At 36.9% G+C, this 27,815-nt stretch overlaps 1 protein-coding gene and 1 long non-coding RNA gene across 2 annotated transcripts in view; both read right to left on the reverse strand.

Moving 5' to 3' along the window:
- The window catches only part of LOC113047764 (exocyst complex component 4-like), a 91,796-nt gene that overhangs the window by 37,232 nt on the left and 26,749 nt on the right, over positions 1-27,815 (reverse strand). Inside the window, exon 10 of the mRNA XM_026209039.1 lies at positions 18,400-18,496. Within this exon, the coding sequence (XP_026064824.1) occupies positions 18,400-18,496 (97 nt within the window). The remainder of the gene's footprint in view (positions 1-18,399; positions 18,497-27,815) is intronic.
- Positions 13,166-15,451, reverse strand: LOC113047765 (uncharacterized). Its single transcript, XR_003276350.1, has 2 exons — positions 15,123-15,451; positions 13,166-13,755 (listed from the first exon to the last, which is right to left on the reverse strand). It is a non-coding gene; the product is annotated as an uncharacterized LOC113047765 (long non-coding RNA).

Genomic DNA, 27,815 nt, shown 5'->3' on the forward strand with positions numbered 1-27,815 from the left:
AGTGAAATGTGTACGTATATGGAAGGAGGAAGCAATGGTGTGTTCCTATTAATATAAGCCAGTGCTTCTGCTGGGATTAGCGAGTGGTTTGAGCGATGAAGTGTTCTGTGGAGAAAGTTATAGAAATATTATGGCAAGTGGCAGGTGGTTAACAAGCTAGGCACAAATATAACCATCAGAGTTTTATGCTTTTAATGAACACAAAAATCAATCAGTTGACATCACACAAAAAGAAAAAAAAGAAAAAGAATTTTAGAAGATAAAGATAATGCTGAAATAATTCGTATTTGTTTTGAGCTCCGAATAATAAATAAATAAATACAGCTTTATTATATTTTTTTTTAGTCAATTTTTGGTTGACGGATAAAATCAACCCATTTCCCCATTTCACATTTATGAATATCCCATTTCACTGTAAAACACGTCAAATTATAAACATCAGATGGCTTGTAAATGCCAATCTGATGTTAAATATATATAGAAAATCTTCTACAAAAAAAATAAAAAACCTGCTTTGAAATTCTGCTACTTGCTTGATTGCATTAATTTATTTTTTTAATTTTAAAGTCTATTATCTGACTCTCATCACAGTCATGTTTCAGAGTTGATTCACTAAGAACGGCATTTGAAAAGAGAATCACCCAAACTGGGGCTCTGCTGCAAATGCTTTCAGAACAAAACTAAAAAAACAAGCATCTATAATCTTCCAACAATCAAAACAGCAGCTGAAAGAATATCTGTTGGTACAGGCAACTAATGAAATTGGATTTCTGAATACTCTTGATGACGACAAACGCTCGGATGTAGAATTAAATGAAATCTACTGGGTTCATTGCAAAATGCTTTTCTTAGTTCTTTATTATGTTTTATTTTTATCTCTGAGCACCAAACAAAAAAAGAGAGGATTTTTAGTGCAAGGCATTATGGGTAATGTAAATCTCTATAATGAGAGTCTTGCCAGTCTCTAAAATTGGCTTCCCATACGTCCAATTTCCAAAAGAGGAAGAAAATGAAAGGAGCTCACCAGAAGTTGGCTAAATGAAAATGAAAGTCAAATATGACAGATATTCTGCTCTACAGCAACAGTAGCACTGTAGAAAAGAGAGCGCATGCGAGAAAAGGAGTACAACTGAAAGAAAAAGAACAATCTTGATCTTGTCAGTCATCTGCCTGGTTTGATTGGAAAAATCTAGCTGACTAGACTCCTGGGATCCATGTGGCCTGTAAAACAGAGACATTTGATGGCTCTTCATCAGAGAAAAGACTCCATTTCAGGCCTCGTGCACACTTTTGAACTCTTATTCTTTTCACTCAAGACCAAAGTAAGTTCTCCAGCATCTGATATGTCCCCAGCTCTCTCAATAACCATCTGTTATGGCATTTCCACCCTGAAGAATCGCACCAGTCCTTCTCCTCTCTCTCTCTCTCTCTCTCTCTCTCTCTCTCTCTCTCTCCTATCAAACATAAAGCAGAACCCCATTGATGCCTCATACTTAGTAAATTACATTTGCAACCAGGAGGAATAGATACTACAGATAAAGACTGCTGTAATGTCCTCAAATCTCATATTCACACATGGCAGAAATCACATTACAACACAACTAATATCAATTCGGCTACCGTGAGCGAAACAGTAACATCACATGTAATGGATTTTTTTTCCCTCATAGCCTGCTCTGTCTCAGATTCCATTAGGATCTGACTTAGCTTTCCTTCCCATTTTCTCACTTTCCTTGAACATTCACTTGTTTTCTACATACTATGTAAAATGTAAATCATTTGTGCATCTAATTATGCTGTGAAGAAAGAAACTAAACCCATATATGCCCTTAAACACATTCACAGCTAAAGTAGAAGGCCTACAATTCTGTTCACTCTAATCTAAATTAAAAATGAAACTAAACTTCAGTGTGTACTCTAAATTAAAACCAATCACTCACAACATGCCAAGAGTAATTTAATGCCTGCAGCGAATTAGGCATATTTATTAAGGTTAACAATTTTGCATGAGAATTAAACTTGCTGTTTTACAGTAATAAGAATCTAATGAGGAGTATTATTGAGAATAATGAGTGAGGAAAAAAACTCAAAAGTGAACCACCTGGAAGAATTACAAAAATGACAATTTGAGCAGGAAATATATTTCACGAAAATCTTACCACAATTAACATTCCTAATAACATGTTTTAATTAACTTTTCTCAAAAAAGTTTGAGAAACAAATATCCAACGTCACTTTCTGCTAAAGTGGCATGAGACGCCATAGATTTAAAAAGAGAGATGTGCTTAGCAAGCCAGGGCAACACAAGTCACTGATGCCCTATAAAACCATTAACTGAAGAAAAAAAAACATGATAGCAACTTACAACCGATTGCAGTAAGGCAATAAACACCTTAATTGTTCTCTTTGGCCTCTTTTAGTGCAAAAAGTAGCAGATCTACCTTAACTAACGCTTACCAAAAGTACCATCAGAGAGGCACAGAGCCTCCCACTATAATGAAGGATGCCAAGGTGAGCTGTACCAGTGGCCCAACACAATCAGGCTGCCAGCCAGAGCTGCACAGAGCAACCAGGGCTAAGCAACAGAGAATTGAGAAAGAGAGAGAGAGAAGCCCGGAGTAACTGCAGTAAATCGTGTTTTAAATAAAAATTTCAATCCTTTGGCTTCACCAGGGATTCACCAGCCAGCTTCCCCAAAGCTACATCACATTCCACTAATGCAACATTATGGCACCTAAGTCTACAGACTCATGAATAAACACCATTTATGAAGGTCGTCAGGGAGAGATGCAAGATAGACTACCTTCAGAAAAATGATGAATTCATCAAATACCACTAGGATTGGTAATTGAAATTTCCCCAGAAAATACTGTATTAAATATATGTAATATGTTTCTTACAAATATTTAATTCAATTAAATGACACGCGCGCGCGCACACACACACACACACACACACACACACACACACACACACACACACACACACACACACACACACACACACACACACACACACACACACACACACACACACACACACACACACGTTTGTTTTTGTGAAAAGTGGGGACATCCCATAGGCATAATGGTTTTTATACTGTATAAACTGTATATTCTATGGCCTTACATGTCAACCCTTACACCAACCCTACACCTAACCCTAACCCTCACAGGAAACTTTGTGCATTTTTACTTTCTCAAAGAAAAAAAAAACCTATTTTGTATGATTTATAAGCGTTTTGAAAAATGGGAACATGGGTTATGTCCTCATAAGTCACCCTCTCCTTGTAATACCTGTGTCATACCCATATCATTATACTGAGTAGTGTCCTGATATATCAAAAAACAAGAGCACACACAGACACACACACACACACATATATGAAATGTTACATAAAACAACATAAAACATCAAATGTTTTGTGCATTCCTAATACATGTGAATGCCATAAAAACTGTTTTCCAATATAGTACATTCTTCCTAACTATTAAAATGACAAAAAGATTAATTAATGGAATTATTTTGGAATCAGCAACAAAACAAAAAAAAAAACCTTGAATTTAAGCAATTTTGTCTTTCCCAAGACTGGCGATTGATTCACACCATATCATTTTAACAGGTGAATGTTGGCAGGGATCTAAGCATGAGAGCTAAGTGAGCACAACCTCCATTCCTATTTCCAGCTTCTTTAATTTGCTTTCCCCCTCTCCACATGTCTTTCTCCTCCAGAGAGCTGGGCCTGGTATTCAGCATTCATTCTCTCATATAAAGAGCCTAATCGGGGTTTATTACCTGCTCAGCATGGCAGGCACACTGTCTGAGCCAGGAACTCTGGTTTATCATTAGAAACATCTCAATCTGCAGTTTAAAAACATAGCTCTGCACATTCAGTCCACTGCTTGAACAGGAGTTATAACCACTGGAAACATGTGAACAAGATCCGCTCTATAAACTCAAGCAGCATCAACACTAAAACATTAATCCTCTGTATTTAATGCAGTGTTTTACCTGTTAATATTATTACGGCTTTGAAATCTTATCCATGCACAGGAAACGTGTTGGTCACTCAGGAAGCATACGGTTGCTTTCCAAAGAACACAGGAACAGGTCATCATCTATAATTGTCAGTTTTACACTTTGATTCGCATTTTGTTTCCCTACAGCACTTGTTGAATTATGGAAGGAGTGGAGAGTGTTTGACCCTGAGCTTAATTAATGCAGAAAGATAGATTGTCCAATCCAATAATCCAATATAGGTTTATTAGCCACTAGACACCGGGCATCTCTCTTTCTCCTTCTCTCTGTATATATATCAAATACATTAGTCTTACACGGTACTGCAAGGGGCCCACCAATTATTATTTAATGGCTTTAATAGGCCACGCAAACATTTTATTATATAATCGACGGGAAGTCGTGGCCTAATGGTTAGAGGGTTGGACTCCCAATCGAAGGGTTGTGGGTTCTAGTCTCGGGCCGGATGGAATTGTGGGTGGGGGTAGTGCATGTACAGTTCTCTCTCCACCTTCAATACCACGACTTAGGTGCCCTTGAGCAAGGCATCGAACCCCCAACTGCTCCCCGGGCGCCGCAGCATAAATGGCTGCCCACTGCTCCGGGTGTGTGCTCACAGTGTGTGTGTGTGTGTGTTCACTGCTCTGTGTGTGTGCATTTCGGATGGGTTAAATGCAGAGCACAAATTCTGAGTATGGGTCACCATACTTGGCTGAATGTCACTTCACTTTACTTTTTATTAATAAATGGCCTTTTTGGCCATACAACAGAAGTCATTGGGGTCCAGCGTTTTGGACACTTCACTAACTCAAGACAAGCTTCTCCACTTTTGACAAGCTGGTTGCTTTTTTAGGAAATCTCTGAAACGGCCAGTGTCCTTTCTGCTTTTTTCATCTTATTTTCCTCCGTGGCTCATCTTCCTGTGGATTGAAAGAGCAGGAGAAAGAAGACAGGCCCTTCTTCTGAAGCCTGACCCCAGACATGCCAAAGAATCAATCAATTAGCTCTCCACTTCAGCAATCAAACAACAGTATTATCAGGCATCAGCTCGTCGACCTGGAAAGGCTGGCGAATCAAAGGCTGCTGTGATGTAGCTGCCAGAGCTCTGTGGCTCAGCGCTAACAGAGAGTGGCACCTGCCCTCCGCTCTGGGAGGTGAAACACAAAGAGACAGTGACACGCACACAAACACAGGAGCACACACTTATGTGCACATATTGAGGTGTTAAGATGAAAGGTGTAGACCATACGGCTAACTAGACACCCACAATTATCTGACCTCAAAAACCCAGAGCATACATGCATTCAAACAAGTCAGTGAATCACAATTTCCTCTATAGCTCTTCAAATGCACAATGTTAATGACTAATACACTTATATATGGTCTTAATCAAGTAGGGAAGCATGCCTTTTCAGTATGCTGGTATGTTGAAATTATAACATTGGACATTAAAGGGATAGTTCACTCAAACAAAAAAAAAATAACTAAAAAACATTATGTAGAAGAATCTTGGGTGAAGAATATAATGTAATATGTAGTGTAATTTAATGTAATATAAATAGATATCAATTATTAAATATAAAATAATTTTGTTTCTTATAACATACTCACAACAGACTCAAACTCAAAGTTATAGATTGATAACTGGCCAAAACTATTTATCACTTCATAATGCAAGGTTGTCAATCTCTAATACGGGTGCAAATGAGAAAGGTTTGGTTACATACAAGTTCGAGAAATTTAATAAACCCTATCAATTAACTTCAAAGAGCAAAATCAATGCAAAAGGCCCGAAACCACTCATGGCACAATTATTTATTAAGCTTAACCTAACTAGACAACTTATTAAAGAAGAAAGCATGCTTGCCTGAAACTCACAAATACATCTCTGCCACTACTTAATTCTAAATGAATACAAAACACAAATTCAAAGTCAAAACAAGGGGGGGGGGGGGGGGGGGGGGGAAATGATAGCAGCTGTAATCAAAAGGCAGAAAGTAACAAAAAGGAGCAAAAAGGTCAGAAAATAGGTGGGGAAATTATTAAAAACCCAAGGATTCCATAATCCTGTGAGAACTGGGTCACCTCTGCATTTCAACTTGGCCAAACCACAGAGAAGTCAAGGTCAAAGGTCACAGGCGAACGCCACAGCGAAAACAAGGTGAGAGTGACATTCTACCCTGCCACAGATCTTGCAAATCCACTCCAAGCCATCCTCTATAATTCATAGAGTTCCCACCTGGAGCATAGTCCAGCCACTGGAGGCTAAAATCTAATTGACAGAGGTGAGAGAAACCGGTTTTGTTTTTATAGTGAGAAGACATTGTGTCTGATTGAACACAACAGTGAGCGCCATTATTAATGGGGAGCTGTCCAGCGGCGCACTGACAGTAGTTTTGCTTGACAACAGGAGGGATAGCAGTGTCCTGCTGGGGTCATAGGTCATTAGTAATAGTGGGGGTGGGGGTATAGGCACTGTGTTTATATATGATACACATACATTGGTCATTACTGTATCCGAGTGCCGGGCCTGAGAGAGACAGAGAGAGAAAGAGAGAAGAGGCATGTTTAATGCATGGCCAGGTGTGTGCAGCTAGCCGAGGCTATTCCGGGCCGCAGTGATGACTATCACTGCATTTGAGCGGCCACTGGGCAGCATTAATCTTTAATAACACACATATGAGGATTCATGAGCTGCCTAAGATCGTCAAGACACTGGTCCTTTATTCTTTTCGGTCCGCGTGTGTGTGTGTATGACAACTGGTCGGCTGTTGACTGATGAAGTAAGGATTTAGGGGTGTCATCCCAACTCTGTGGGGAAAAGGCAGACAAAAGTATGTGTGTATATATAGCACTTAATACTGTATATATATATATATATATATATATATATATATATATATATATATATATATATATATATATATATATATATATATATATAAAATGCTCATTCTACTGGTCATCTTCAGTGCGCGCAGCTCTAAACAGAAATGCAGAACATTAATAACTACTGTGAATTATTAGGGTTTCGCTAACGTTTAGCGTTAAATATCTTTTAATCAAAACATAACATTTTGATCTATAAATGCATCTTTGCTGATAATTTACTAAAAGAGTATTTTGAGCAAGTAGTGTACATATAATGAAGTGTTTATATACTATACTGCAAAAAGATTAGTATGGAAGTATACTATTCTAAACACAGCCAAGTTTTACAACTTTGGAGAAATAAAATATGAAATTGATTAAAAAAACAAAAAAAACATATCCCTTTTCTGTGAGGAAACCATGCCAAAACTCAATTCCCCATAATGCATTGAGTATTTGAAAGCCAAAGCGTCCCACATGCCTTTGGGTGGGTGTGACAGAATATGCAAACTCATTAAATGTCAGCAATGGGAATATACAATGACGTTTAACTCGAAATGTTAAACTTTGAAAGTTTTCTATGGGAAAAGACAAGGCTTAGACCCCCACTGGTCTGTCAAATCTCCACCACAAACTCAGGCAGACGTGTGGCTTTATTACATTCCAAAGTTAATGAGACACAGAGGCAACTTGCTGAAGTGGAACTTTTTCACGGCGACTCTTTTGTTCGATGCTCAGCTCTTTAGTTTTTACTTATGCATGCAGCGCAGCAGAGAGGAGAAAGAGATAAAGGGCATCTGCAAGATAAAGCCATACCATAGATGAGAGAAACAAAAGGGTGGGGCAGGGGGGAGATAACACAACAGCAATTCTCCCCCTCCCTTCATAAGAGCGTGCATGTCCATCACTGCCATGCAATACAAATAGCTGTGCTGCTACCTCTGTCTGTTTTCTAACCTTTACCTTGGAAAAACACACCATCTTCCTCTTCACTGTTCTGTTTCTCTCTGATGTATAATGCAGTGCAATATTCACATCTATGCCTCATTGTGTTTGTGCGCATATGAGAGGGGTTATTTACTCAAGAAAATCCCTGGAATTATGAGAAAAGACAAAGGAAAGGCCCAGCTGCGGATGCTCTTAAGACTGGCATGCCGACGGATGCTCATGCTGAATTTTAATGTAGGCTGGATTTGAACAAAAGGACAGGGTGCTAAAGTAAGAATGCAAGGCATATACTTGCCATAAGTCATAAAAGTCTACTCTAAATATAACGTGTAAAGCAGGGATGAAAAGGTGTTCGCAACCCATATTACTTCAAGAATCTCAAGTATTTCTGAGTAAAAATAGATATTTAATAAGAAAACAGTATTGGGGGACTTGGTTTTAGCCATTGGGAATTTATTAGATTGTAAAAAGTGGTCCCTACATGACATTTATTTAAAGGAAAGAAGCTGAGAAACAAAGAAGGCTTGATGAAAAGAAAGTCGTTTCAGAGGCGAAGGGAGTTATTACATTTCGATGGAAGATTACAAAGACAGATATTTTTCTTTGGCCTTTCTGGTCATGTATTTTTCACAAGAAGATGATTTTTAAATAATAAAAAAAAAAAGATCTACAATTTGTAAAGGAGAGAAAAAAAAGAAAAAAAACCTAAATTACAAAACACTTATAATGTATTACATTTATTCTAGATTTTTTTATTTTATATTTATTGCTTTCTTTTAGATATTTTAACCAAGAAATGAGAAGGAGAAAAATTAGCATTTTCAAAAAATGTTCATGCAGTCATTTTGATTTCATGTCGACTTTAAAGGCATATAGGATCAAGCCAGGTGCAAGAGCCAGCAACTTAATGAATAGATTTGAATAGGGTTCTAAATACCTGGAAAGTAACCCTAAAACTAGTCTCGTGTAGCCAGACCTTCAGACTGACGGCTGTAGATCTGGAATCTATGGCAGCTTTCACTGGCCAAGGCCTGCCCATGAGGCTGTTTGACCGACATGTCAAACAACCAATCACAGTTCGTTTCGTTCATCATCACGTTTCGAAGAGTGGAAATGTGGCCACAATGACAGATCGGAGTGTAAAACTCTCATATTTTAAAGATTCTATGCCGCAAACTTTAAATATTTTAAATACTTTTGAAAATCCAGCATTTAGTTGATACTGACCTGAAGTCATCGTAGTTGTAAACACTATGGCTTTCTTCTTTCATGAGGGGTTTTGACGACAAGGTATCTGTGTGTCCAGGCAGAACACTAAAGAACGCGACACACATGTCTCGCGGAAATCCTGTAGAATTGAACCAATCCAATGAAGACTTCGACACTACTGAAGTGTTTCCACTTTTGTGTCCCATATGCATAGACGTTTAGCCAACGGGCCGTGGGCATGACATCTGAGGCTGATACTACCATAAAACAGTTTCCTAAAACTTTCAGCTGTGGTGGTTTGTCTGAAGTAAATGTGCGAGCACCGTTTGGCCTTCCCATTGTGAGAGGACACCAAATCAGCTGGAGACACTCGCAAGGTGCCCATACTAACGTTGGATCGATGGCTCACCGCTAATCTCTGTCAACACAGAGAGAAGGAAAAGCGACAGAGAGAGGGGGAGCAAAAAGACATCTGTGTGAAAAATGCTCATTGCACAACGAAAGCAACCGACAGATTATTACAGCCTGACAAAAGCCCCAATTGAGCCAGAAAGCCAGGTAAACAAACCCTCTCCAATCAGAGCAATAATTGCAAGTGATGCTGGTGTTCAGTGTCTTCTGTCTGCTCAGATACATCAATACAGCATTTAGACTCTACACCTGAATGAGAAGCCACAACAAAACCAGTTATGACAGAACCAATCACATTACATGTTGTAAAAGGATACTGCTTTTGACTGATACAGACAAACAAGATGGTACTGAGGCCGGTGGAAACTGAATGGAATTGCCAATGAGATAAGAAAAAAACATTACTATATAAATAAATGAAAGTTAATCAATTAATTAAATTTTTTACTTAATGTGCAATATTTATTTTTGCTATATTTGTTTAGTTACATTTGTTGTTTCAGTTCAAATGTTCTAAATTATATTCATGCTTAAAAGGACAAAGGAAATAGCAAATGTGGTAAGAACAATTTTATTTTATTTTATTTAAACATTTAATTTAATTCACAATTTGCATTTTTTTATGCATACTGTCTTGCAAAAAAAATATTTCCTTTGTTGTTACATTTGATTTTGAATTAGGTTATATTTATGCTTAAAACAAGAAAGGAAATTGCCAATGGTGTAAAAAAGAAATGAAAGATGGCTAAACAATAATAATTGAACAATAAATATGAATTGCTAAATGGAGATATATATTAAGATATTAAGAAAATCTGCAATATGTGGACTTCCGATGAAAGTGACCAGAACTTCCTCATGCTTCAGTAAACTGATCCCAGAGTTTGAGTGAAACACGTTTGTATGGACCAGAAACTGAGCAGAACCGAGTCTGTCAACAGACATACTGAGTCATTTAGAGACATGCGAGGCCATTCTGGCTGATGGCAGTGTGCTATTGGACAGCTTGTTTTTATAACACTAAAGTTTGACTTGGTCTTCAGGAAGTGGTCTGCCAGATGGTCCACGGGAAGCTAGCCTCCTACACACAACTGACAAGTTACTGGTAAGGTGATAGTGACTTTTAAAAAGATGTTTCACAGGCAGAAAGCTTTCCGTCATCAAGACCTAATCGGATGACAGTGATGAAGCCTTATTAGACTCTAGGGTGTACTTATCATATTAGCAGCAGATATCCTAAAACTATCACAGAGATCCTTTACTGACACTTGGTACTAAAATGTGCTGACAGCAGAAGAACAGGAAAGACTTTCTCTTATCGTGGCTCTTTGTTTCTGCACTGTCCTATCATCATGGCAGTCTTTCTATCTTGTGCAGGGCAAGACGTGACCAGATAATGCCCGGACATGACTGGATGGATGAAAGAGTAGATCAATGAAAGGATAGATACCAGGTAAAAGACACCTGATAGTGATGGTGCATTAATTTCAATGGCAGTTGCTTGGCTGGCGCTCCTTCTGGGTTACAACGAGGCACTTATGTAAATAGGCTCAATAATCTGAAATGATGTTTTGCATAAAAATATGTGAAGTTCAATAAAAACGCAATAGGGAAAATCAACTTAATTAAAGACGTATTCAATGAAAATATAATTCTCTGTTTTGCGGTTAAAGTAAATGTATTTAGTTTTAAGAATTTTTCCATATTTTTACTTGATAACAAAACAAAAAAAGTAGTATAAACAACAACAACAGAAAATTTAGGTTCTACACACAATTGTAGCTTCCACACAAGAATCAGTCATGAGATTACACACTGTCAGCTTATGACGAACTACCACCATCTTTTCCCAACATAAGAAAAAAAGACATCAAGGGAGATGTTTTGATTTTGTCTAGGGATGCACGATATTGGATTTTGGCCGATATTCGATATGCCGATATTTTCAAAATAATTTTGGCCGATGCCGATACCGATATCGATATATATACAAATATATACTGATATATTTAAACTTTAATTTTACTGAAGAGAAATCCATGTATCTCTTCTGTACTGATTCTACCATAAATTTATTATTTTACAAATGTAGACAGACATTCACATCTGAAAAACAGGTCAATTATTTCACTTGGAGAATATCGGTTTGGCTCATCGGCAGAAATATTCATATCGGCCGATACCGATAATGGTCATTTTAAGCTTTTATCGGCCGATACCGATGTTGTGCCGATATTATCGTGCATCCCTAATTTTGTCCAATCCCATCACCGTAACTCACCTTTTTAAACTTCTTTCTTCGGGTCTTCTCCTATTTTATTTTATTTTTTTAGGAGGGACAGCTACCTGAACTACAAGTATATTTTTAGAATATTGTCAAATGTATAGAAAGGCAGCTTTGTGTTTTATCTGTGGTCAAAAACAGTCAAACTGGTACAATTACGGAGAAAATGTTTAAAGCTATGCCACCAGTGAAAAAAAAAAAGTTCAAAACGGTCCATGAAATTGGCCACAGCCATCAAGAACTCTAAAAGTTTTGACAATTCTCAAATAGCCTCCTCTGTGATCTGCAAAATTGCGCTTATCCATCCCTTTGAAGAAATTGATACCTTAGAGATGCATGAAAAAAGATGTCAAACTAAAATAAAGGTGCTACAACAGGGAAAAAATTAGAAAAAAGTGTTTAACTGATCAATTGACAGCAAAAACTGAGAGAAATACAAGGCAGAGGAAGTAAAACAAACAAACCAAACACAATTTTTACACTTATAAAGCTGTTTTGTAGTTTGAGTTTTCTTTAAAAAAAATAATAAAAAAAAATAATTTAATAAATGTTTAATAACAATACTAATGTTTGTGTTCGGTAATCATTCTTTTTACACATTTATATAGCAAGGATGTATTAAATGTGACAGTAAAGACTTTCACATCAATACCAAATATTTGACAAAATTTCAAATAAATTGTCATTCTAAACTTTTGAACCACCAAATCAGCATATTAATATATTTGAAGGATCATTTGAGACTAAAGACTGGAGCATTCAAATGGATAAATTACATTTTAAAATGCATTAAAATATTAACCTGTTATCTATAATTTTACAAATAAATTTATAATATTACCGTTTTGCTTTTGTTTTTTTACAGTTTTTTTTTTTTGATGAAATGAAGCCTTGGGGAGCATAAGAGATGGTAGTGTATATTTGAATTTGATTTAAATGATAGATTTGAATATTCGTGATTAATATTCTCTTTATGTCACATTATTGAAATATCGGTTTCAAATGCCAATTCATGCTGACACGCAAACACACGTCAAACTAACAATCAATGTTTTTCTTAACTTCTAAAAAAAAAAAAAATCTCCCCAACACCAATAACCTCGTTCCGGCTCGTTCCGCCCACCCCAGCCCGGCGGCCCTAACATCTGCTCTCTGGCTGGGGTGTGATCTCACAGACCCCGGGTCCTGCCAGGGCTAATCACCTCTGAGAGCGGATCCATACAAGGGGACGAGGGGAGAGATAATGTCAATCCTTTTCAAAATGCCAACCTTAGTCAGGGCAGGAAAGCCAAATGTCAGTGTGAGGCCCCACAGGTCAAAATAAAGTACCTCCTACCCAGGGTATCTTCACATTTTTTAACAGCAAATTTAATGACTTTTAAGACCTTTTTAAGTCCTCTAAAAGGAAAATTTAAGACTTTATCTAAACAAAAAAAAAAAGGGAAATGTTCAGTCCGACAACACAGATTGATATGGCGAAGCATTAGTGTGGCACAACTCATCACAACCACGCTCAAGACAGGTCAAAGGGGCGCGAAAACTTTTATACCAAGTGCTGATTGACCTTACAACCCTGACATGGTTGACTATGTATAAACTATCAGCCTTTAAGGTACTTCAGGTAATTTCTAAATTCTGGCCCCTCATAGCAGTTTGAAAAAGACATGGAAGACAGCCCCAGGACATTACAAAAGCCCATTTCATCATACTTGATCTAAATTATGGTTAAATGTTGCTGCCTAATAGCCTTGAGCTGGGTTTGGGGGTTCTCCCCCAAGAAAATGTTGTTCAGGGTCTGATTAGTGTTTTCTATGTCATTTCAGACACAGATAAATGCAAGCACATTCAATAATCTATGCATAGACCTAATGAATGACAGACAATTGTAGGAAAGATCAGGATCAGAAATTTATTGCATGTTCCAGTTGTAGGAGATCCATGACTTTCCAATTTACTGTGGATACATCCATTGACACAGAAAGCATGTTCCTTAAATTAAGTTCCTTGGTGCCCTCCTGAAATTATAAAAAAATAAAATCAAAACAAAGTCCACCTCAAGAATGATAACATTTTCATTCATGTTCACTCAAATTAAATTTATGCATTAAGCAGACGCTTTTATCCAAAGCGACTTACAGTGCATTCAGGCTATCAATTTTTACATATCATGTGTTCCCGGGGAATCGAACCCCCAAACTTGCTTGCTTGCTAGATCAGTGCTCTACCAGTTGAGCTACAGGAACACTAGATTAGATGGTTTGTCTAAAGTAGTGATTCTCAAACTGTGGTCTGGGGACCACTGGACGTATGCCAGATTACCAAGGAGGGTCTGTGAGCAAAAGTCATCAACCAAAATGACTGACATGGACTGTGACACCGTTGAACATTTCCAATTCACTTCTCATGACTTGTTTTCTAATCATGCACATTATTAGAAGGTGAAGTTAGCCATGGTTTCAGAAGACTAAAATGGCCTACATTTTTACATGCATTAGGGATGAAGTTTTTTTTTTTTTTTTATTGGCTAAGTGGTCCTTGATTTGAAAGAAAAAATGTTTGAGAAACAAGTTAAGCCATAATAGTGAATGCTCACAAATTGGGCCTATGTGATAGGGTTCAGTGTCAACGTTGTTAACCTAAAATTGAGAAGCACAAAACAGATATTTGGAGTCTAACTATGAACTGGGCTACATTATTTAATTCAATTAAATTTTACTTTTCACATAAAAAAAATGCAAGAAGCATAATGCATATTGAATGCTTTATATAATAAAGTTATTTACAGCACTGCCTTCCATCCATAATGCAGTAGTCCTATGCCTAGATGTCACCCACAACATTTTTTTAACTGATTGGCTGGGACAATATATCGATGCATTTTGAATCGAGAAATTATTCTGGATCGATTCCAATTTTTCTGAATGCATCACGATTCTCTCTCGAATCAATTCTTAGTTTAGTTTTTAACAGCAGATGCCACTGCGTGATTTATATGCCTTACACACACCACTTGAACCTACTATAAAATAATAATTAATAACGTTCGAAAAGGTTGAAGCGAAGTACAAGGGTGTTTGCAGAGGGGCATTTACATTAATCTTGCGTCATAAAAGCAATATATCAATTACATAATCAGACTCAGCAGAACGCACGAGCGCTCTTCGTCGTGAGAATTTGAGTGTTCGGTTAAAAACTAGCCTAGAGCGCAATGTGCAAAAACTAAGCTCAGAATCAATTCACAATGCATTCGGAAAAATTTAAATCAATCCAAGAATTGTGACGCATCGATATATTGTCCCAAATATTCATTAGGAAATAACAAAAACACATGAAGCATTTTAACATATTCAAATAATTTTAAATGTTACTTTTAGAGTCTTACCCTAAAGTGCTACAGCAAGTCTTCTGCCGTTGAGGGGCTCAAAAACTGAGAACCAAGATAGCGAGACCTGACAATCGTGGTCTTGTCCACAGCTTTATCGTCTTTGCCCATGCTTGCGATTTCGCAAACTGCTGTGGTGGCGAACCATCAACGCAACGCGTTCATCAATCACTTACTCGTATGTCACCTATGGAATGATGCAGGTTGCACCCACGAAGTGCTGCCCCCAAATGTTACGCTGGTCAAATTGCGGTTGACAAAATAAATAAAAATGACGAGTCGGACATGAAATTTAAGATCCCACATGAAATTTAAGACATTCATATGGAAAATTCCAGGATTCAAGACATTTTCAGACCTTAAAAATCGAAAATTGTATTTAAGACATTTCAAGACTTTTTAAGGACCCGCGGGGACCCTGCTACCTGTTTCCTCTCCCCTTTCGCTGTAGTAAGCATGTCTCCAATTCACATGCATAGCCAAACACACAAATAAACATAAAATCCCACAGGCAGACAGTCACTCAAAAACACACCAGCTAACAGACTAACATGAAACACTGTACTTTCAAACGGATTCAAGAAGTTGAAAGCAACAGAAACATACACACACACAAACACACACAGACACGTACACAAGCGGTCTTTATGGAGCAACCGTATTGATCTATCAGCAGAGATTTGATACTCGGCAAAGTGTTTTCGCACTTTCGCTGTACAGTGCAAGCGGAGCCCGTATATAAACATACAGTGAGCTGGGTCTGGAGACGTTTGAAGCTCCCCAAAGGGGTTATCGATCTCCTCGGACTGCTCCGGCCCAGCATCAATCAAAAAAGCATCAAGTCCACACCTCTGAGATCTTCAACGTCAGCCTCTTCCACAGAAACTATCGATCACAAATTGCATTGGTGAATTGATTGGCAGTAACATTAAGAGCCTGCATTGATCTCGGCGTGAGTTTAGGTTCTTCCCGGTCACTGATAAAACAAACTCATGCAGCAGGAGTACAGTTCGATTTCGATTGGTGTGTAGAGTTTAATAAAGGGTCAAGGTTTGGCTGGTTAGCATGGTTCAGTTAGCCCCTGTCACTACAGCTTTCTGCCGACAAAAGCTACTTTTTTCTTTGATGTATATTAGTGATATATTTATATGAGTTTTTTTATTTATTTATATTTTTGTCGATTTTACATATATTTCTCTGTCTGCTGACTTTGACAATGAAACAGAAAAGACGTTGCTCATTTTTGTCAAAAATAACAAATATGCACCAGAAATGATTCATCGTAAAATTATCGTTACAAAATTCTTAAACTACAGTATGTAAAAATATCCTAAATATATGCTGATAAATATATGCTAAAATACGGTTTAATGTTTATAATATATTTCGAATTTTCGTACATGTTTTGAAAAAAATCTATAAAACATTAAAAAGTTTGGTCTTTTAAATATTGCTGAAGAAATTTTGTGAATGGTTATAATGTTTCGTGTGCAATATATTTTTACACATTTTACATATATTCGGAATCATTTTTTAGTTTCCATTTTTATTTTAGTTCAAGTTGAATAATTGTATTGTGTAGTACATAAAGTTAAACTAAATTAAAACATTTTTTTATTTTTAAGTAACTTTTTTTTATGGTTTTAATTTTAGCTTCCTTTATGGTTTAGTTAATAAAAACTCTGTCATGAACGCTGCTGAAGAAATTTTGATGAGAAAAATATAAGAGTGCAAAATATTCATCACAATGTTTACACTTTAAAAAAAAGCACATAAAAGTTCAAGTCTAGTCTGTTTTCCTGTTCTAGTCCAAATCTTCACCATTTTACATATTGTAAATTAAAACGTTAGAGTTTAACTTAACGAAATATAATTTTGCTGAAATGGAATAATACAATAACTTTTAGATCACAATAAATCAAAAGCTAAAAAATATGATTCTGATAACAACTGATTAATCACATGCAATATCCAAAAACAAAGACGGATCTTTCTCCAGAAATGACAGTCCTCATAGGTTTGAATGTGTATCGATGCAGCAAAGCATTAAGCACACCGAACGCTGCCAAGGACGGACGGCCACACAGCAGGCTCCTCGCAGAGGACTATGACTGATAGCAGCCATTATGTGACGGCAGTCAAAAAGGTGGAGAGCAGTCACTCGTTTATTTATGCATTCATTTGTTCGGTCCGTCACCTCAGCGGACACCAGATGAGCTGTCCATACTGTCGGAGTGATGATCCGCCTGCCATTCATCTCAGACGGACAGCTGTCCATCCCCTGCTGCAGTCGCACTGAGAGCAGCTCATTCAGATCAATGAATCAGTGTGCAGAAGGTGTCTCCTCCTCATAGCTTCTGTATTGTAAAATATCTGCAATAATAAATTATTCGCGAAAATAAAAATTCGCGATCGAGCCAGAATCACAGCAGGCCATAAGATGTATTTTCCCCGAATGACTGTTAGCAACAGAGTTGCCACAATTCACAATTACTAGTTGACCGCATAACCAAAAGTCACAAAAGCCCATCATGAAGTCACAAGACTTCAAAAACCTCTCCTAAACAACAACAGTTTTTGTTCAAGTCACATTCTTAAGCTTATTATTAATATAGGGTTAAATACTAATTAGGGTTAAAGGTTTAAATGCTACTATGATAAGTGTTGCTTGATTTGCCATGGGTTGAAATGTCTAGAATAATAGAATTTTACAGAAAATCTGCTTTCTGTACATCCACAGCTTGCATTAACACTAACAGGTCTTTTAAAAGAGCATTTAAGAAGGGTGTTACATTCAGGTCAAAATAGCATTAGGCCATTTGAGAGTGACAGTGACCATGTCTAGGAGAAAAAAAAAAAAAAACGGAAAATCAATCCACTGTGGCATGATGTTACTGCGAGCAATAGGAGTATCGGGAAGTCTGGTCACATGGGCAGGACAACCATGCTTGGGATATTCCTCTGTGTTAGAGCGGTAATATGACAGGGCATTAGTGGCTGGACCGATGATCCAATAGATTAGGAGATTGGAAGGAAAATTTCAAGCACAGCGTTTCTAAAAAGAACACTCCAATTGATACCATCAGAACAAATCTAAATCAATAGTAGGGGCTCGGAAACGACATGGTAATGGTTGCTGGCCATTAAAAATATGAAAGGAAGGGGGAAAAAAAGATCACATGCTATGGCCGGGGATACAGATGAAGCAGGGGAGAGTTTAAACAGCTTGCTGAAATAAAGCATGTTTGGCTGACGAGTATTTGTTAAGAGGACCTACCTAAGCAATGGCTGAAAGATGACCGTAATGTTTCTGGCTCCTGGTTTACACAGGAACTTAGTCTCTCCTCCCTCAATCAGGTTATCATCAGCTCCACCTGGATAGAAAGACACAGGGGAAAAAAACAACAATCAGATTTTCTTTTAAAGTACTGTGTTTTTATATGGACCCTTTACATGGGATACGTTTTTGCGTTCCACGGGTTTTGAGAAACATTTTTATATATTAAACTTAATTAAAGTTGAAACTGTGCCTTTAAAACAGGGTTCATGGCTAAAAACACTAAAAGATAAAGTGAAACATCACAGTGGTCAAAGGAGTCTGTATGGCACATAAAAAAATAAAACAATGCGGACAAATGCAATCATTTTTTCACATATGAACAGAGAAACATGACAGTAGCACACTTATGGTGTCCACGAAAGATGATAATATATAGTTTTGTGGTCACAACACAAAACTATTGGGACTGCTAAATTCCAGAAAGCAAAGCAAAGCAAAGCAAAAAAAAAAAAAAAAAAAAGCAAAAAAATGAAGCACAAAACAAAAAGCGCACACCCACACACAAAATAACGGAGAACGAAAAACTTAACTAAACAAAAAACTAAGCGCAAAACAAAAACAAAAACAAAAAGCAAAGCACAAAAAAGTAAAACAATCTAAAAACAAAAAGCAAAGCACAAAAAAAGCAAAGCAAATCAAACCAGCAAAAACAAACAAAAAACAAAGCAAAGCAAATTTTATTTAAATGTTGCCGTCAACCATCTAAAAGTAATTTTGTCAAATCATTGCAATCTACCACAAGCCAGATAGAGAGATACAAGACACCTCCCTCCTCTCACTCCCATTTGCCCCCCTGTATAGGTGCATAGTCCTGCGCTAACAGGGTTAATAAGAAAATCATGGCTGTGTAACTCTCTCATGATGAGGCAGGGCCCAAAAAAATGAAGTGAGCTCCAATCGTTATTAGCTCCACTCATCCACAAGTAATCAATATAATTGACAGCAAGAGAATCAAGTCTGCCATCAATAAGAAGATTCCCAGGTGGACAGAAGGTGTGTGCGTGGCCTCATGGGTCGGTGAACAGAAGTGCCAAGGCGTCAGCCCACTGGCATTTCTCTCACACTGTGACAATGTTATTCATTAAAATTTCACAGCCCTTTGAGATTGCCACTGGAGAGACTGCTGTAACTACGTAGCACTAAGCCTGGGCACTGCTATCCTGACAAACACCATGCAGGAAACACAAACACATCTGAGACACTTATGAGCACTTCACACACACACACAAGTCCTCAGTGGAGAATCACTTTAATTGCTTTTATCAGTCAGTTGTTACATAAGATTTCTTGCCCAAGGGATGGGAAATGAGTCCAGGCCCAGGAACACAAATATTAAATGGCAGAAGCACATAAAGCACATGTGTGATGGATTTGGATTGCTGTGGAATTACAAGTGAAGCAAAAGAGTGTGCTTGTATGATTGTCTGCCCAAGTTGTGATCTCAGACCCACTGTTGTGGGTTTAATCGCAAAGCTGGAATCAGAGTCATCCTGTGTTCATTGTTTAGATAGACATGACATGCTTCAAATGAGAAATGGGTTCACCTTTCACTGCACTAAAATCCCTGCATCGCACCTGTCCAGCATTCAAACGCACCTCCTGCGGCTGTTCTTGTCAGTCCCACCATCCTGAGATTCTTCATGGAACACGTTTTGATGAACAGCTCCCTCTCTTCGGTTTAATTTCCACCCCTATTTCTCATTGTTGCTTGGGAAAGAGAAGTCATCTTTGTATTCTTTAGCTTCCTGTTTCTCTTTTTCTCTCAATATATCCAATCCCTCTCCCGCTAATCCAATTAAGACTCAATTACAAGAGCAAAATAAGAAAACCCAGCTGCAACCGCACATGCTGAATCTGAACTAGACAAACGACGGGAGGAGAGAAAAACACGGTGAGAGAGACCGAGGACAGAACAGTTGTTACAACAACAGTTGTATGATAAAAATGCATAAGTTCAACAATTTAAGGGAGAAAATAGGAAGAAATCAACTGAATGTAGTGAGAGGTTCTGTCCAGAAAAATAATAATTGTGAGAATTAAAATCTATAACTCTATAAAATCTATAACCGAAAAAAAATTCGGTTTAAAATTATAATCAAAATGTTTTGCAGCATATGCAATAGTTTTCCACCATAAGTTCAAAAGTTACAATATAGCTGTAAAATGTCCAGTTATTATTTTAATTAAAAAACATAAAGTATTATTTGTAATCATTTTTTAATCATTATTTTTATTATTTAATTAGAACAAATATAATTAAGTTAAGAAATTATTAAGAAAATATAATATTATATTAATAATGGTAATTAGAAGTAGCTGTAGTAAATTATAATAATGATAATAATAATAATAAATAGAGAAAATAAGAAACTGAAAAATATTTCTTATTATTAGTAGTAGTAGTATCAGTAATAATATAAATAATATTAAAGAAAATGTTTCAGCAAAATATATACAAATATTGCTACAAAATAAAATATCAGCAGAAAAAAACCCTTTGCTTAGTGTTTTTAAATATTTTTAATTAAATTTCAGTAAATATTCTGTAAAACAACACTCATTTAATTTGTACAGTTTTGTGTCTTTCATTTGTTATCATTAAATTGAATCATATACTACCTTGCCCTAGTTAGATATCAGTACGTGCCATTAAAAAACAAACAAACAGTTGACCACTAATTAAAAACATATAAATAAAACCAGTGATAGACAGCAGGTCAAAGAGTTACGCATCCAGATTCTGCAGTGACAGAGAATAAAATGTCAAAAGCCTGGTTTGACTCAAATCATTATTCAGACCCTTTCAGTACATATTAATGAAGGTCCATTAAAATGTTGTCAACACAACAGACTGCTATGTTCAACATCTGCTATGTTAAATCTAACAATCATTCACAACAGTCGGACATGTTATTTCAATATTTTACCAGTCAAAAAAATAAACAAATGTGAACAAATGACAACAAGTTAGGTGGTCCAGTTTATTATTATGTGCCTCCACATTTGTTGGCGGTTTATTATTATGCTGATGTGTGTTTCCTTTGATAATCTATGTGTGCATTAGATCGTGCAAGTGTGTATGAGAGGTGTTACAGCCTGTTCCCCTGTGAATGCCACTAATCTAGGATTGGAATGAGGGTGCGTATGCGCCTTCACATTAAATTGGCATTTCTATTCTTGGCAGATGCTCTCTAAACAAAGCGACTTACAAGAAAGTGCACATATTGTGCAAGTCAGTCTTAATGAGTGAAAAGTGTGTGACTGCACATGCACGCACACCTCCCACTCATGTCAGCCACCATGTAATCAAGCCAGCCAGTGACTTAGTGAAATTGCATTAGCTACACTTTCTTGGGTTTGATTAGAAATAGTTTGTTCTGAGATGTCCCTGCCCGGGTTTACAGCAAAGAAACGTGTAGTGTCTTCACTAATACCAGCCATCCCAGTGGCTTAATCTGTGCATGTGTGTGTGTGTTTGTGTGTATGTGAAAGAAAGAAATGCATGTCATTGTGAGAGGTCATGCAATCAGGCTGAAAAAACCTGCTGTATAATGCATGTCAGAAACATCAGACTGGAAATCACTTATTTATAGTGAATGCAGTGAATGTCAATATTGGAGGCACACTGGTTGTTTAAACCAAACTACAGTATCAACTCCAGCTGCTATGCATGTCTGCTCGAGACAACAACAAAACCAATCCCACTGCGATATGACACCGTACTGTGGCAGTTAACCAGTTAACATGCAACACAGAAATAACACTCATACTCTCAAGAAAACATTCAAAGACAAATATGCAGAGGTTCCGAAGTATTTGATCTCTTAAGCCAAATAGAGGCATGTATGAATGTCGCTGCAGTAGATACAAAATATAAAATCAAGTGGCATTGGCAGATGAATTAAGCTACAATCCAGTTCCTTTGTTTTTATTAGCCGGTTTTGTGGTTGCTTACTAGTATCAAAGTCATTTTTATCATGAATGTAGGTAGTCAGTTTCTCAAGCTCTTTCAAACCAAATTGAAAGAGTTTATATATTGTTTTAAGATAAAACAATGTAATAATAATAACAACAACAATAATTATTTTTTTTTGAACAGTGCATATTTTGTTTTCAAATAATTAGTTTAACAAAACTGTATTTTTTTGTATATTGTGTGTATAGTGTATCTATTGTTTAAAATAATAACAACAACAACAACAGTTAAGATTATTATTATTATTATTTCAGTTTTGCACTGCTTATTTGTTTTAGAATTTATTATTATTACTACTTTTTTTTTAACAGATGCACTCCTATTACTTTTGGATTGATGTTTTTGAATTTGGAAACTTTATTATCAAACTTAGTATTTAATTAACAACAACAGCAGCGATGATAATAATAATATATTTTATTATTATTACCACTACTATTTGTTTACATAGATGCACTCTTTGACTACTATTTGAATGTTTTTGGATTTGGAACTTTATTGTCAACCAAAAGTATTTTATTATAACAACAACAACAATAATACATTCATTATTATTTATTATTATTAATCATTGTTGTTAAAAAAATAATCATTAATCATTAAAATAATACATAATAACAAAACCGAAAGCATTTCTTGAGAAGTGTGTTTGTGCTATCTTCCTTTAAAACAATAGCAAAGTGCTTTGACATTGTTTAAATGACGCAATGACACTCATTCACTTTTACGTTTGGCTCAAGTGTCCAAATACTTTTTTTTTTTAATCGAGCAAGTCCTTTCAACAACAGAAACGCATACTTGAAAATACACATAGACACAAAGCACAGTCCATTCTGTGTTTGTGCAGTGCTCTGGGTCGATCTCCATGGGTTAGTTATCAGCTGAGCGGCCACAGACAGACAGAGCTGGCAGGTTTCTCCTAACAAAACAGAAGGAAGATCGACAGGTGTGTGCATGTGTGCCCAATCAACGCTGTCAGGCAGAAACCTCCAACTTGAAATAGAACAGGCCAATTTTCAATAATTCATGACTTCCCGGTCGGCCTGGTTATAATTCCTCTGCCATGTCTTCATGTCTGATTGGCTTCTGATGAGGCTCCTCTATTATTAAAACTCATTTGAGGGGACAATATTCCAATATTTCCAGCAAGGAGAGAGCCGAGACCACTAGCTCAGTATGTTGACAATGCACCGAGATGACAATTAAACAAATGAATGGATGAATACATAATTGGATAAATTATTAATTGTGTCATGGTGGGTAATTCCCCTCGCTTCGGATAAGATGCTTTTATACATGAATTTTTAACAAGCTCTGAATCACTGCACTTAGAGAAAAACAGCCTGTTTTTCATTTTATTTTATTTTTGTTAGATTGATGGGCTAGTGGTTAGTCCATGTGCTTTAGACAAGTTAGCAGACGCAGGTTAGAACTCTTTTTTTCCTTTTCATTTTTACAAATTAAATCCTAATTATTCGTTACATCTTTGCCTTCACTACTACTTTCATTAGACTCAACCCCTCTACTTCCAATCAGACACTCATGCCTATAATAGCACACACACTCTTATTTCACCTGTCTGAATTTCTTTTGATATAAAACTACAGTAAAACTGTAAGATTGCAAAATATTATACAAATTTAAAACGACTGATTTCTATTTTATATATGTATTTTAAAAGGTAATTTATTAATGGTAAAGCTGAATTTTCTGTAGTCATTACTCCAGTCTTTAGGGTCCCATGATCCTTCAACCATTCTAATATGCTGATTTGCTGATGAAGAAACATTTATTATTATCAGTAACAGTTGTGAAGTGGTGCTCAATATTTTTGTGGAGACACAAAACATCATCAATTCATAGAATGTTCAAAACTGCATTTTTTTTTATGTCTTCAATATCACTCTTGATTAATTTTATGCATCACTGCTAAATTAATGTCGTTAACACTTTATTTGAAGGTGTCTTTGTTACATATGTTACAATTGTAATGCATAATTACAAACAAGTAGCCCTAAGCCCAACCCAAATCCTAACCATAGAGTCACTATACATGTAGTTAATTAATATTAGTCATTACTTAAAATGTATAATTACACTGTAACAAGGACACTTAAAAATAAAGTGTAACCTTTAAAAATGTACACATCTTAAACTGTTTTTGCTCAAATATTTTAAGCACTTAGAGACAACCATACAAGATTTACGTGGCGTTGACATTTCTGCAGATAGACCGGCAATTAATCAAATGGTTCAATCAAAATGTTATCAATTAAGCTCATAAACATGGGTTTTCTGGTTGTGTTGTCTCTCTGTACGCATCTCGTTCCCCCACAGGCCACCTCTGTTGAGTCTCACTGTAACAGGGGGACAGGAACATGAGAGTTGAGACGGGTCTCTGCTGCCCTCTCAAGCTCCACTGATTTAGAATCAGAGAGCCAAGTGATTGTGATTGTGTTTAAAAGGCTGTTCCACTCATCCAGACATTATCATCATCACCACCCTTGTTCTCGGTCCTCTCCTTCACCTTTCTCCCTCTCCATCCCTCTATCCCCCCTACCACCACCCACCACTTCTCCTTCAATCACGGCGTTCCCAAATGAAAGGTAAACAAGCCTGTGACAGCCACGGTGATGACGGGCGCCTTGATTAAAATTAGCACAGGTTGTGAAACACAGACACGAGTCTTTGATTATGTGTCTGTTCTTCCCTCTGTATGATAACAGCTACAATCTACTCTTAACGCATACCAGAGAACTTCAGAAATGCAAATAAAAAGTTTTATCGGCACTCTCTTTACCTTGTTATACACCATTCAACTTTGAATTCTTTAAACAGCAATTTTTTTTATAACCCAATACTTAAAAAAAAAAAAAATGTTTTTATAAAATCTAAGACTGACTTCATGAAGCAGAAAAGCAACAGCAAGAAATGGTCTTCACGTCAATACCCACAGCACCACTGATATGTTATTACCCTCCAAGTCCATTCCAGCCAATCACAGGCCAATCTCATCTCACCGCTGCAGTAATTCAATAACGTGTCAGTGATGGGATCCACCTCAGAACTCCACTCATCACAGCCGCCCCAAGAAAACAACACCACAATCACGGGCTGTAAAGCTGTTTCAACCCTAATCAGCTTCTGCTATAAGATTACTGGGAAACAGATTGAACATGAAGCATCCGACTAGACCGCACACTGGCTGACGGCTGCGCCGCTCTGTGAATGTGATGGGACACGGTTGTGAGTGAATTTCAGTATACGACTTTTTCATCTGTGACACAATGCCAGCAGAAGCATAACAAACCTGTCCGTGCATCTAAAGATGCATCAGTACAGTATGAGTTCTGCTTGACAGACTGGATAATATGATCCCAGTGAAATAATATTATAAGCAATATTATTACAGATAATATTTGAAGGAATATTATCTTATAACTTAATATGGAAACATCGACTGACCGACACAGACAGACAGATAGATAATGTTCTGCTGACGCTCCACAGCTGGTTGTCAGGTATAAGCGGGCGATCTTATGTGTTTGGATTCAATTTGGAGTGCCGGATGCGGAGCCAGGGGAATAAATAAAACGAAAAAACAAAAGGAAAACTGCAACAGCATAATGGAGTAATTTAATTGCTCATTTCTCTATCGCTTCAGCTCCAGGTAGATCCGTGATGTTACAGCATCTGTGGCTATAAAGACTCCAGCCATGGTTATCTAGTCATTAAGATAAACACACGACAGATGATATTTTATCAATTCTCTGACACATGAAGCCATCTCGCTTAAAGAGCCATTTAAAGAGCTTCGCTCTCACGCGGCGTCTGGAGTGTCATATCTTCCGAATCTCTGGGTTCCATCAGGCCTCATTTAGCACACAGATCATCAGGTTATCGCGCACGCACGCACACAAAAAACAAATCTGGCACAATGCTAACAGTCTGTGACATTCAGTAACAATGCCATTTCCTCAAGCTAATGCTGCTTTTTCTTCTTTTGATGTTCAGAGAGTTTTCTTAAAGGAACAGCTCTGCCAAAACTTATGTAACAATTACATAATGTATGCATTCTCATGTCTTTTCAATCTTGATTGACTTTGTTTCCTTCATTAAACACAAAATGATACATCAATAATGTCCAAGCTGTTTTTTTTCTATATAATGAACGTAAATGATTATCAGTGAATAATGTTCTTCAAAAAAAAGTTATTAAATGGCTTAAAATGAGTTGGAATGTAGCTTACAATTAGTATGAACTACTTTTATGATACTTTATGGAGCTTTTGTAACGTTATGGAACTTGTCAGCCCTGGTCCCCATCCACTACTATTGTATAGAAAAGAGAAGTATAACCATTCTTCAGAAGTTTTCATTTTGTGTTCCAAGAGAGAAAATTGAGTGAAACTGGGTGAAATATTCCTTTAAGCATGTCTAAATAAACAAACACCATCACGACAATCAGTCTCATTGTCTTTTGAAGTATTTTCAGGTAGGTTTCATCGAGATGTTATATTCTGAAAAGAAACTTGTGACCTTTTCTTGTCCTACGCCTCTCGTCAGTGTCCATCAAACATGCCTTGATTGTGTGTCAAACAGTGAAGTCCCTCTTCAAAAATCACACCTAACAATGCTCCCCATGGCGTCTGTCAGTCTGTCTAATCTTTCCACTCTCGCTCGGCGGCTCTCAGTTGGAACGCCTGATTGCAAACTGTCTTTGGTGCTCTAAAACAGATGCTAAGAAATGCCAGTGCTGAATACAGAGGATATGGGGCTGGCTAATCAACATCTACAAAAATAAAAGGTCAAGAGGAAAGAGAAAGAGCATGAAAGAATGAATGAAACAAAGAAAGAACAAAAGAAAGAATCAGAAAGGTCAAGGCCACCAATACCTGGCAGAGATCAGATCATGACGCAAACATAACAGCAAAAACGACTTACTTTTTTGTTTGAATTGGGCTACTTATAAATCATCTGACCTAGTTAAAAAACTCATCCAATTTTCCTTTTCACTTAGAATTTTCTGTCATTGTCGCTTAACCAATAGACTATGTCTGGTCTGAAATCATTTGGCACTCAGCTAGGGTAAATGCACACATGTGCCACCATTGGCAAACAAGTGACAATAACTAGAGCGATTATCATTATTTATATATTTATTTAGCTTATTTAACTATTTATTTTACAAATGCTAAAGCATCTGTCCCTTGCAATCTGCATGTCACATTCAGTATAACAATCCTTCCTCACAATTGTCACAGAGCACGTCTATTTATGTAAATTATGAGCTATATGAGAAGTCATACTGTATGACAGAAAAGCACAAATACAGGATGCCAAAATACTGATTCTTTGAGGAATATGGGTCTTATCT

This window comes from Carassius auratus, chromosome 29, assembly GCF_003368295.1.
Source record: "Carassius auratus strain Wakin chromosome 29, ASM336829v1, whole genome shotgun sequence".
NCBI lineage: Eukaryota > Metazoa > Chordata > Actinopteri > Cypriniformes > Cyprinidae > Carassius > Carassius auratus.